At 35.5% G+C, this 12,004-nt stretch overlaps 1 protein-coding gene across 2 annotated transcripts; it reads left to right on the top strand.

Annotated features, from left to right (window-relative positions):
- The first annotated feature begins 885 nt into the window (after window positions 1-885).
- On the top strand, window positions 886-9,933 carry LOC125827631 (uroporphyrinogen-III synthase, chloroplastic). Of its 2 annotated transcripts, none has more exons than XM_049506938.1 (10): window positions 886-1,142; window positions 2,415-2,502; window positions 4,379-4,445; window positions 5,774-5,892; window positions 6,091-6,186; window positions 6,575-6,630; window positions 6,858-6,943; window positions 7,194-7,325; window positions 9,214-9,304; window positions 9,424-9,933. In XM_049506938.1, the coding sequence occupies exons 1-9, from the start codon at window positions 936-938 to the stop codon at window positions 9,269-9,271; spliced, it is 909 nt and encodes a 302-aa protein (XP_049362895.1). In that variant the 5' UTR covers window positions 886-935; the 3' UTR covers window positions 9,272-9,304; window positions 9,424-9,933. The 2 variants fall into 2 exon arrangements, with proteins under 2 accessions (XP_049362895.1, XP_049362896.1); XM_049506939.1 differs by having other exon boundaries at window positions 9,214-9,313.
- Window positions 9,934-12,004: the final 2,071 nt, after the last annotated feature.

Genomic DNA, 12,004 nt, shown 5'->3' with positions numbered 1-12,004 from the left:
AAGTGTTTAGCTATCACATTGAGACTCGATTAAATTTAAATTCGTATCGAAAAAATATTCCTTCAACTATAACAAGCTTGTGATTCTATTGTTGGTTAATAACAATAGAATATATTACATCTGCCCCATCTCAAACTTCCCCTGTTATGATAGTGATGAATTCAAAATTTAAATGATTTATCAATGTCGAGTTTAAATTTTTTATAGCTACATTCCAAACTTAGAGAGCTAAATATATAATTTTTGTGAAGTTTGAACATAAATATCGAAACTTTTCGTAAAAGAAAAAAATACTAACCAAATTGGATGTGATTATGATGAGCAAAGATTAAACAATTCCAAACATAACTTTTGCCTCACTAAAAGAGGAAAATATGATACTAGAATCACTTTATTAAGAAAACACCCTTTGCTAAATAATTAATTCCCCCACATTATTGGTAATAGACCCAAAAAGGAATCAAATTTAATTACAATTTATAGTAATTATATTTAAATATGTTGCATCATGGGACACACACCTAAGATCCTGTTCCTACCAAAGCTACATCCTTATCACAACCGTTGATTTACCGTCTGATTGTCGCTACATTCAAATGAACGGTTTGGATTAAGATCTTGCTATCTCCGTAGAACACCTGATCACTACCGTAAAGTAGAACACCATCATTGCGTATAATGGTCGGTAGGTCACAGCAGATAACGGGCCCCACTATTAGGACACGTGTCAGTAGCACAATTTCTTATCCTTCCAGCTTTGACATCTGTTCTGCTGAAAATTAATTAATTAATACTAATACTTTAATTAAATTAAAGATTTTGAGATTAGAGATTACTTAAACTGGGTGGAGGTACTGACTAATGACTAATGATTAAAAAAGTTACGGTTTAAAATCGGTTACAGGCTTACAGCTGGCAGTTACACGTTCCACAAAATGACTTCTCTCTCCTCCTTCTCTCCTCCTCCGTTGACGACGTCATCGTCTTCCACCACGCAGCAGCGGCGGAGTTGTGTCCGTCGTTCATTCAGAGGCGGCGCGTGCGTTTCACTTTCATCGGTCACCGTTTCGTGTTCGACGAAGGAGCCGAAAGTTGTTGTAACCAGAGAACGCGGGAAGAACGGCAAGCTCATCAATGCTCTGGTACTCAATCGGTTATTTGCTGGTTCTTCAATTTTGAGTTTTAATTGGATTTGTATGTTATTTTCTCGAAGGTCTAGGGTTTCTGTGGTTGTTTCGTGGTGGTTCAGTGCTCGTGAGTGATATATTAGAGAGAGAATTTTGGCGTTTTTTTTTGTAGCTACATTGGTTATAAAGGAAGTAGCACATTAAATGTTTGATCAAATGCTTAAGTAAGTTTAACTTTGTAGCTGCTGATCACTTGCTTTTCTAGGATGGTAAAATGATATGATAGAGGAGGAACCAGGATTTGAAGTTTATGCGTTCTAGATTCTAAATGAATAATATGTACACATATATAATGAGTTTTTTAAGACAAATTTTGTGTTTGAATCAAATTACTGGGTTTGGCAGAACCTGTAGCCAACGCTCTACCTTTTCCCCTGGATATGGTGGAGAAAGGGAAGAGTGAAATGCTAATTAGTCTTGAAATCAGGAAGCTTTTGGTTTAGCGGCACTGTGAAGATTGTATTTTGTGGATTTGAATCAACAAAGTCTTAAATAAGGATGTAGTGAAGAGCACTAAATCATGTTCATGAATCATGCCTATTTATGATTCATTTCTTGCATCCTGGATTTTTAACATGGTGTGCTCGGTATGAAGGAGATATCTTCTGAAAAGTTTCGAGAATAAGTCATTTTCTGATGTTTTGTTGCCAGAAATATTTATCCATTTTTCACCCAAAAGAGGAAAATGACATCCCATGAAGTGATGTTTTGTTGCCAGAAATATTTCTCCATTTCTCAACTCTTAATTTCAGATCTTTTCCAATAAAAAATTACACATTATTATCATTTTAATACTCAAAAAAATCATGGAAGTGTTATCCTCAACAAAAAGTTTCCCAAAATCTGCCTTATTTTTTGGTAAATGTTTTATGTCAAAGCAAAGCACACATGTTCATAAAAATCATTATCTAGCTGGCAATACATTTTTGTTTGCTTTCTACTAGGGGAGAAAAGAAGCAAATGGGCGTGACAGGAATTTCAAATTCTTTTCCTGAATCACGTGGTTCTCCCCATAAGATCGAAGAGAAATAAATAAATGAAGTAGAAGAAAGTTACGCATACAAGATATTTAAGAAATCACCATGAATGAAAACAACTTTTTTAATCGGACCAAGTTTCTAACACCAAAGGTCAAGGTGATCTAGACTTTTCCAACTTTTTCTCTCTAGAAAGTTTTGAATTTTGCATCTTCGATGATTATGTTTTCCCTCTTTTTCATGCTTACAGGTCAGACATGGGATTGATTCTCTTGAGCTTCCTCTCATTCAGCACATGCACTTACCTGATCTAGACAGGCTCACTTCTTTATTAAGTGGTAGGTTCTTGCTATTTGTGCTTTAGTTTGGAAATCGTGGTTCATATTTACTTGCCTGTGACTCACTGTTGAGCATCTGTATATTTATTTTTATGGCATTATTCATTTCTCTTCATTGTATGAATTCTAGCTGATTTCTACTAATGCCTTTGATTTGCTTTGTCACAAAATATCCTATCTACAGGCACAGACAATTTGTTTTAAAGGTTAGATTGTTGCTCTATACTAGAATTCTAAACAAAACAGATAGTTGCTCTTTCTTTTAAATACAATTTTCCAAGATTTCAAGGTCAAATGACATTTTTTTCAAGTATGTGTATGGGTTATCCATTTATTGAATGTGCAAAATTGGAACTTTTATGATCACTAATATTTTCTTCGCTTCTTGTTTGTTTGGGGTGGATACAATACCACCTTTGTGATCTTCTTTTTTAATGTTGGCCTCAAGAGAATTATAGACTATGGAGATGACATTTTCTGAATAATAGCATATTGTGCATTCAGACACAAATAAAGTGAGGCCATTGCTTTGAGATATTGCTATAGCATATATATGCAAACAAGCCAAGTACTTCCATTACTTTATTTTTTATTGCTATTATAAGTATAAATTAAACAGTCATTTATGTAATACCCAAGGCTATAGCAATTATATAGTTCATTTGTATTTCCATGCATTATTTGGTTACTATTGCAATTGCTGAGACAAGTACTAATATCACCATTATTACTCCCTTCTTATGAAATTCAACAAATGTGGTGTGGACACAAGCTTGAGTGCAATCACGATATGTGTTGCATGAGTCCTTGCCTGCTCAAGAGTATATGCAGTTCTAATTTTTCAGTTATGCTTAAGTTTCTAAAAGTTGAGGTGGGTTTTATTTCCTGAAAGTCAACGAACACTATTAGTTACTACATAAATTGTGCTGGATGATATATAAGAGTAACATTTGTACTTCAGTAAAATTATGTATTTAGGCTTAATAGAAAAAATATTCAATAAAATATGAACAGTTTTATAAGACAAGTAAAAAGGAGAGTTGCTCTCTGATTTCTCTTAATTGCTGCAGGCCTTAAGTTGCTCTTTGATTTCTCTTATATGCTGCAGGCCTTACGAATTCTTTCCAATAAGGACCTAGTGCCTATGATGTGATTAATATTCTAAACCATCTAATGGGCATCATATTCCTCTCACATAGATTAATTAAAAAATAGTTGAATCCTAAATCATCAAACCATGAATCGATCTGTGGTTAAAGAAATAATTTGAGAATCAAATATAAACATTAGAATGTAATACTATTCATTAAGCTATTGCTCTCTAGGTTAAAACATAGACAATTGGATAAATCTCACAATTCACATTTAAAGCAATTGATGGATTCATAACAAAGTAAACTAGAGTTAATAATTGGAATAACATGAGAACACCATGACTTACTACGGATAGTAGGTAGATAAATTGTGTAAGCCAGCACCAGCCAGCATGTCAAGTAAAAGTAGATGAATATACCATAACAGAAGACTTACAGAGGACTACATATAGAAACTGTACCTTCTTGCTATCTACATGTTATAGTCGATTGCAAGGGCAGACGTCCGTGCTACAATTAAGCAGAGATGGGACGTTTGTGCTACAATTAAGCAGAGACAGTAACAGGGAAGCTTGGTTTGAGTATTTGCACGCTTCTGTCCTGCTGTTGTAATTACTATTTAGTGGTCTTCGATTATAGCTTATATCAGCAAAATTTTTATGATTGACCAGTTCTACACCCTTGAAAGTCCTCACCAGATTTGGTGAAACTAACAGATTAACATATTGTCTGCTGTCTTCAGTGGCGCTAATGTTTTTCCCCATCTCTTCTTGTGATAACAGAGGCCACGTTTGACTGGATTATCATTACTTCACCAGAGGCGGGAAAGGTTTTTCTTGATGCTTGGAAGTAAGTTTAGGTTGAATTTACCAGTAAAGAGGGTTAATCTTGTCTGAAGTTCTTCACCTTATGATTTTAATTAACTAGACTATCTTCTTGACTAGTCCTTAGTACAGTTCCTTTGTTAGTTGAATAGGAGGATCACTATGACTATAGGCTATAGCCATTGGTAAGTTTACCAAAGACGAAAATGATTTATTTGATATTATGGATGGCTGGTCTGGAGAATATATCTGTGAAGTTGGCTTTAAAAATATAAAAAAATGCTGAGAAATTTACAAGATCTGATGTTAAATTTAGTCATTTTGTGTTGAACTTGTCAGTAAAACAAGTCATTGCAGTGTTTAAAAACGTTGTTGCTTGCTTGTGTAGATAAATCGGGTTTTTAAATTATGTTCTCAAAATGTTTGAGGATCTTATCTACTCGTTGAAGATATTTCATTTGACTTTCATAAGTTTGAGAAAGACCAATTGTATTGAGGTGCAAATACTTCCTATATAATATGGTTATTGGCATATGAAGTTTGATTATCCACTGAATTGATGTGTTTATGTGACAAATAGCACCTGCTAAGCATTACGATACAACTTAGGGAGATTCACACCCATGAAGCTAGTTATTGAGGTGGGAGAACCCAAAGCTATATAAGTCCCACATCAACTCCCTATTAAACCGGTGTGGGACTCAAGTCTCATACCTTGCTATAGAATCATAACAAACCACCACGCTCTGCATCCGTCATCCTCGACGGCTATGTGCGCTAAACCATTTCTAACCCTGGGGTAACACTACAATATTGGCATCACTATCCAAGGCACGAAGGGCAGTGGGTGACTCTGATACCATTGATACAACCTAGGGAGAGCCACACCCCGAAAGCTAGTTGTTTATGTGGGAGAATCCAAAGCTATATAAGTCCCACATCAGTTTCCCCATTAAACCAATGTGAGACTCAAGTCCCGTACCTTGCAATAGGATCATAAGATATTATCATCAACCCCAGTTCTAGTTGAACCTTCCATCCATCAACTGTATATTTTTTCCTAAATGAAGCATTGAACACTAGTATAAAAGACTCTCAGTTGCTTGTCAGCATACACAAAAAGCGAGAGTCATTAGAATGTCTCCTGTTATGTGTGTACTTATGTTGTCAAATGAAATATTGAACTAAAGATGGTACGATAATTAGTTCCCCAAAATATGAAGTATTACTATATATGTTTTTCGTTACTGTTTATTTGTTGAAAGAAGCCTCAAATTCTTCAAGCTGTCTAAATGATCTATATTTACTTTTGCTCTCTCTGGTCCCACATACTTATTCTAATTTATTACTCAGAGCTGCTGGGACCCCATCTGTCAGAGTAGGAGTTGTTGGATCTGGTACAGCCAGCATATTTGATGAAGCTGTTCAGTCTGCAAAGCAGTATCTTGATGTGGCATTTGCACCATCGAAGGGTATTGAGTAAACTTCCCACTTGCTCTTTTGACATTTAGAAATAGCATAAGGCACACACATGTGCATCAGGGATAACACTTGCATTTGTCATTCATTTAAATACCTTTTTTCCTTACAAACTGTTCTGCAGTAAAAAATTGACTGATGTTATGTTTTTGCCTGACTGACTGAAAATTTCATTCTATTTGCATTTTCAGCAACTGGCAAGGTTTTAGCTTTAGAGCTTCCGAGGAATGGGAATGACAAGTGCACTGTTCTCTATCCTGCTTCAGCAAAAGCAAGCACTGACATCGGTGTGTGCATATTGCTCCATCTCTTTATGTTGCTGTCTCGCCTAATTCTCCCATCAACCTGATTTCATATAGAAATCTCTTTTTCCATGTATTCTCGTTCTGATTTTTCTGGTTCTGTAGGGATCTATAGTTTCTGCGGAGGTGCCTTTTTCTATTGTAAACCGTTATTCAGAAAAAAAATTAAAAAGGAAGAACAAAAGAAACATATTAACCACAAAAATCACAGCTCATTCCCTTTCCTCATGGCCATAATCTGTACAAGAGTCTCATTCATCCGATATTTTGCAACTGTCTCACCTTGATAGTTCATGTTTAGTATGCAAATTTTCCTTGGAATACAGAAGTACTTTGAGTAGTTTTAAACTGACATATGGCTCCTTTATTTCAGAGGAAGGACTTTCTGGGCGGGGATTCGAGGTTACTCGGCTGAACACTTACACAACGGTATGATATTTCTCCATTGCCCAATTGTAGAAGAAAATTCATTTTTACTCACACGAGACCAGTGTGCTTGCAAATTTGGTAACACACACTTGCCCTGAAAAAGAGGGTCACTTGTCGTCTTTTCCTGACATATGGTCAAAGTTCAGATAGAGCACCACATCTTGGATCCTTCTCTTGAGAACTATTATATTTCATCCTGCTGCGTATAACCTTTCCATTTCTTGCAGGCACCAGTCAATCACATTGATCAATATCCTCTTGAACTAGCACTCTCTGCTCCCGTTGTTGCTGTAGCATCTCCTTCTGCCCTCAGGTACAATGTTCCAAATTATTCATTTTTATAGCAAAAGTAGACAGATGACACATTGATATCTAATATTGGCATAAGCAAGTGCACTAATTCTATAGCTGATGACTGTAATTCCACCAACATGCTAGAAAATATTAGACAGATGTTTCCGGACATAGTTCATTGAGCCAGGGAACAGGGTATGGTTCATTTAGAGGCTTTATTCTCTTTCTCCTTTCTCATTCCTTTTTCCTTCTGCTGGGTTATTTGACAGGGTATGGGCTAATCTTACTGCATCGAGACAGTGGGACAATGCTGTTGCATGTATTGGGGAGACAACAGCTTCTGCAGCTAAAAAACTTGGGTTCAGAAATATATACTATCCAACAAGTCCTGGTCTTGAAGGGTAACTTGTTGATCTAAGTCTCTTATTCTGTTTTTCTGATTTGACTTTTCTTCCTTTCTGGTTGTCCCTAATATTATAAGTTACTTTGACTCTGTTCTGCAAGAAGAACAGTGCTACTTCCAATACAAAAACTGCTATTTTAGCATCTATGTTTGCCTCATGTAGTTGGTCTGATCTCTTTTGCTGTGAAGTAACTATTCACTGTCATATGGAAGGAGTTGGCTGTGAGAAGAGTATAAAGCATCAAATGGAAAACTATACTTCATTCTGGTCCTTGTCTTGATATTTTCTTTCTTCAAAAGTCGTATCTAGGGAATAGGGATCATATATTCTTTGTTTGCCCCTTCTAACCTGTGTAGTTTTCTATCTAAATTATACAATAAACCAGTGAGAATCATCCCAGATACCATTCATAAGACTTAGCTTTCCGCTGCATAGGGTTATCTCTTAGAAATTTTAACCTTCCTGTAACCATTCACAATATTATTTGTTCAACCTTTTCAATATTATGGAGCTCAATGTTAAATGAGACTCACTTCTTTCAAAAGCTCACCTTCAAAACTCTACAGAAGTTCTAAGACACCCAACCTTTTCTATTCTTACCTATTTACGACATTTTTCTTGTGTCTTAGTAGTGGCTCATAATTTTCCATAGTACTTTATTGAATTGGTAACTACTACTTCTAATGCTTCGATTTTATCATTACATGTTTGTTTTTTTGCTTCGGTTATTGTACTGTTTGTTGTTGCTACCGATATGGTTGCTTCACTATGGCATTTCCTTTCCTTATTGGTTTTGATATGCTTTATTTGAGTAAAGGGTCTATTGGGAACAGTCTCTCTACCTTCACAAGGTAGTGGTAAGGCTGCGTGCACACCACCCTCCCAGACCCCACTTGTGGGATTACACTCGGTATGTTGTTGGTAATTACTACTACTACTGCTACTATTTTTTAAGGTAATATTTTAGTAAGTAGCTTTTAGTGAAGGATAACATTGTATTAAGTAACTTTAAAAGAGACTATTATTCTCCTTGCTTGACTCTCTTTGAGAATATTGTGTATATTAGATAGAATCAATTACATAGATATTATTTTTTTTTAATAACTGAGAAATCCGTCTGTGACCCGCCCTTTGGACCAATCACAGCCTTCTAAACTCGGTGGATAATGGCATAGATATTATTTATTTGTAGTTATGTCTTTCCTAATTTTGACTAGATGTCTGTATAAACACTCAATTGCTCAGGAGAATGATCAAGCAATACATTCTCAATTCTTTTTCCATGCATCTCTTTATCACATTCTTGTCTGATAAAGGGCAAGGCACTGCTGCTATCTATCCTCTTTTTCTTATGCCCCTTGTCTTGGCAATCGAAACTCCCATCTGACTAGAAGGTTATATGCTGAGTAAATTGGGTGATGTTGTGACTTGGCAAGTACAAGTTTATATTTGTGTTTCATCCTTCTACAACTATATCAAAAATAAAAATCAGACTAAATTTAGGCCAAATGTTAGTACTGTAAGTTATTCGATTGAGAAAGCTCAAGCATTTAGGAGCTAGGGTTGAGTGGCTTGGTGAATGATCATGCAGAATGTGGTGGATAATTTTTCTTGTCAAGCACCTGATTTCAAGTGTCAGGTTCTTGGCTTTTTCCTAACTGCTAATATGAGTACTTGTGATAGAACCCGGTTCTCAATTGGGGCAAAGACCATATGCTGATATGCTCATTGACCCATGGGAGTATTACCTCTCCTGCTGACTCTTTTAGGGATGTAGTGAGATATCTAGGAGGCAGGGACTATATATTGGTTTCACTTTCCGTTATGTGTTTGTCAGTTACGCTTAAATTTGATCTACTTGATGCTATGAGGTCACATGATGCAGGTGGGTAAGCAGCGTTCTGGAAGCATTAGAAGTTTACGAGCAAGTCCAAAAGGTCTAAAGATTCGTGCAGTGTGGCTCCTGGTATTTTCTGGTAAAAAAGGTTTTCCAAGTTCATATTATTCATCACAGGCCAGAACACATAAAGACAGACATGTTTAAAATGATTGATGTGCATGTCTCTCTAATATAGTTTATATATGTTACTTACAGTAATAGCTGCATCTTCACACCTCGGCTAAGAGGACTCTGGTTCCACTCCATTGGCATCTTTGCTATGACAAAGCTGATTAAGAGCTTTTCATACTTGCAGCTTCAACACTGTGAAGTATTTTGAGATCTTTGTGTCATTTCTGTGTAGAAGCGTAGAAGTGTAGGATCTAATTAACACAGCTTATGAGGAGACAGTTTTTGTCGTGCGGAGGTGTTCCCCACTTGTCTAGCCAACATTTCTTGTGAGGTAAGGCTGTCTTCCTAGCATAGGATCTTTCCACTGTAATTGTTCCATATGTAGATATATCCCCTTATTTTCGCTTTATATTTTCTGTAATATTTACATGGCTTGAATCTTATTGTCTTCAGAATTGACAAAAGCCGGTCTCCTCCCGGTTCATACTCCAACACAAAATTCCTCAAAGTGAAACATCAAGGCTAAATGTATTTATCTAATATTAGCCATATTCCTTATAGTGCATAATGTGTTGATTTTTGTGTTCTTTTACTTCTATTACTGAAATCCCATGCTCCATTTGAACTATCTGCATGGAATGTGGTGGCAGCTCATAGTTTTGCACCATAGACAGCTATATGGAGGGAGAGCTAACTCATCCAAACATCTTCTGTTATTGATGTCTCAGTTCTTTTTATGGTTCAGATCCTAAATAATATGGGATTAAAATTGACCAACCCACATATTCACCTGCTGCATAATGCTTTGAAGTAGTAAACGATTGTTGTTTGCTCCCATTTTTCTGAAGCTACATAGATTGAGAATTTTGCCTTTGCAACGAATAAATCATGGTGAGTACCACGCCTAACGGTGTGGCCCAGTGGCAAATGAATTGGCTTGAGAACAATGAGGTCTTAAGTTCAATGTCTTATTTTTGGTGGACAGAGTTATCTGATACCTATCGTTGTGTATCCGTGGAATTAGTCGAGGTGTGTGTAAGTTAATTGATACTTGTTGCTGGTGGGCGGCAACACATATATGTGGAACTAGTCAAGGTGTGAAAGCCGGCCTACACCATTTGTTATTTAAAAATAATAAAAATCATTGCTAGTACTGCACGCTCTAATAAAATTAACAGTAGTGTGTTAATATAATTTTTTCTTTGTAGGCTGAAATTCTTCTTGAGCTAGAATTGGGTTACTTTAGTTGTTGGTGGGGTGGGAGAGTGTGAGATTTGTTTAGTTCCAAATTGCTCTAATTCCGACCTCACTTACTGTGAATATTATATTTGGTAATTAGTTGAAATTATATAAAATGATAATTAGGGGTACTACTAAGTACTATGCCATATAGTGAAGCATCCTCCTTCAAAGCACGAGGGTTAAACTTTTTTGTTTTCAATGTTGATTCAGACATAGGGTGTGTTTGGTATGAAAGGAAAACATTTTTCGGAAAATATTTTTCAATTTTCTCATGTTTGGTTGGGTAAAATGTTTTTCAAATCAACTCATTTTCCTCAAATTTAAGGAAAATGACCTCCCTTCAAAACTTAAGGAAAACATTTTTCAAAACTTTCCTCCAACTTCAAATTACAATTTTTTTGTTGAAAAAATAAATTTAAAGCTTATTTTAAAAAAATATTTTTCAACTTCAATTTTTTTTATTTTTTTTACCCACCCTCACTCTGACCCCACCTCCCGCCAGCCCCCTACCCCCACTCCCTCCCAAAATAAATAAATTAATGTTTGTTTTTAAAAAATATTTTCAATTTCAAAATTTTATTTTCACCACACCTCTACCCTCGACCCCCACCCTCCCACTCCCCCTCCCCAAAATAATAATAAATTTAAAGTTTGTTTTATAAAAAATATTTTCAATTTCAATATTTTTTTTCACCCCATCCCTACCCTGCCCCCCCCCCCCTCCCGCCACCCCCTCCCAAAATAAAATAAAATTAAAGTTTGTTTTTAAAAAATATTTCAAATTTTTATTTTTTTACCCCTATCCCACCCTTACCCCGCCCCCCTCCTCCGCCCCCCCGGCCAGCCCCACTACCAGCCCCCCAAAAAAATTAATTAAAGTTTGTTTTTAAAAAATATTTCTAATTTCTAATTTTTATTTTTTCACCCCCACCCCCACCCCCACCCCCCAAAAAAAAAATTAAGTTTATTTTTAAAAATTATTTTTAATTTCAAATATTTATTCTTTTACCTCATCTCACCCTCTCCCCCCCAAAAAAAAATAGTTTATTTTTAAAAAATATTTCAATTTCAATTAAAAAATTATTTTCTACTCTCTAGTAAAAAAAAGAGATATTTTCTTTAAAATAATTTCATTCATAAATCAAACACTAAAAATCTTTTTCGAAAAATATTTTCTACTCCACCAACCAAACATGAGAAAATAAGTCAAAAATCTACTTGTTTTCCAGGAAAACATTTTCTAGAAAAATTTTCCTTCATACCAAACACACCGATAATCTTCAACTTTTCGAGATTAAATTTTGTGTATTTAAAGTATACAAAAACCTTATTAATCATAATTAAATTCAAAATATGGTTAACAGATAATCCAAATCGACTAATATAACAACACATCATTAAACTCCATATTGAGATGACAAAC

This window comes from Solanum verrucosum, unplaced genomic scaffold (genome assembly GCF_900185275.1).
Source record: "Solanum verrucosum unplaced genomic scaffold, falcon-dt-bn FXZP01000064.1, whole genome shotgun sequence".
NCBI classification, from domain to species: Eukaryota; Viridiplantae; Streptophyta; class Magnoliopsida; order Solanales; family Solanaceae; genus Solanum; species Solanum verrucosum.
The sequence above is the reverse complement of the archived record's forward strand: the minus strand, read 5'-3'. Positions and strand labels throughout refer to the sequence as shown.

Coding starts and splice junctions, on each gene's coding strand:
- LOC125827631 (XM_049506938.1), top strand. CDS start 936: ATGACTTCTCTCTCCTCCTTCTCTCCTCCTCCGTTGACGACGTCATCG. Junction 2,503..4,378: donor GCTCACTTCTTTATTAAGTG/GTAGGTTCTTGC, acceptor TTGTGATAACAG/AGGCCACGTTTGACTGGATT. Junction 6,944..7,193: donor GCATCTCCTTCTGCCCTCAG/GTACAATGTTCC, acceptor GTTATTTGACAG/GGTATGGGCTAATCTTACTG.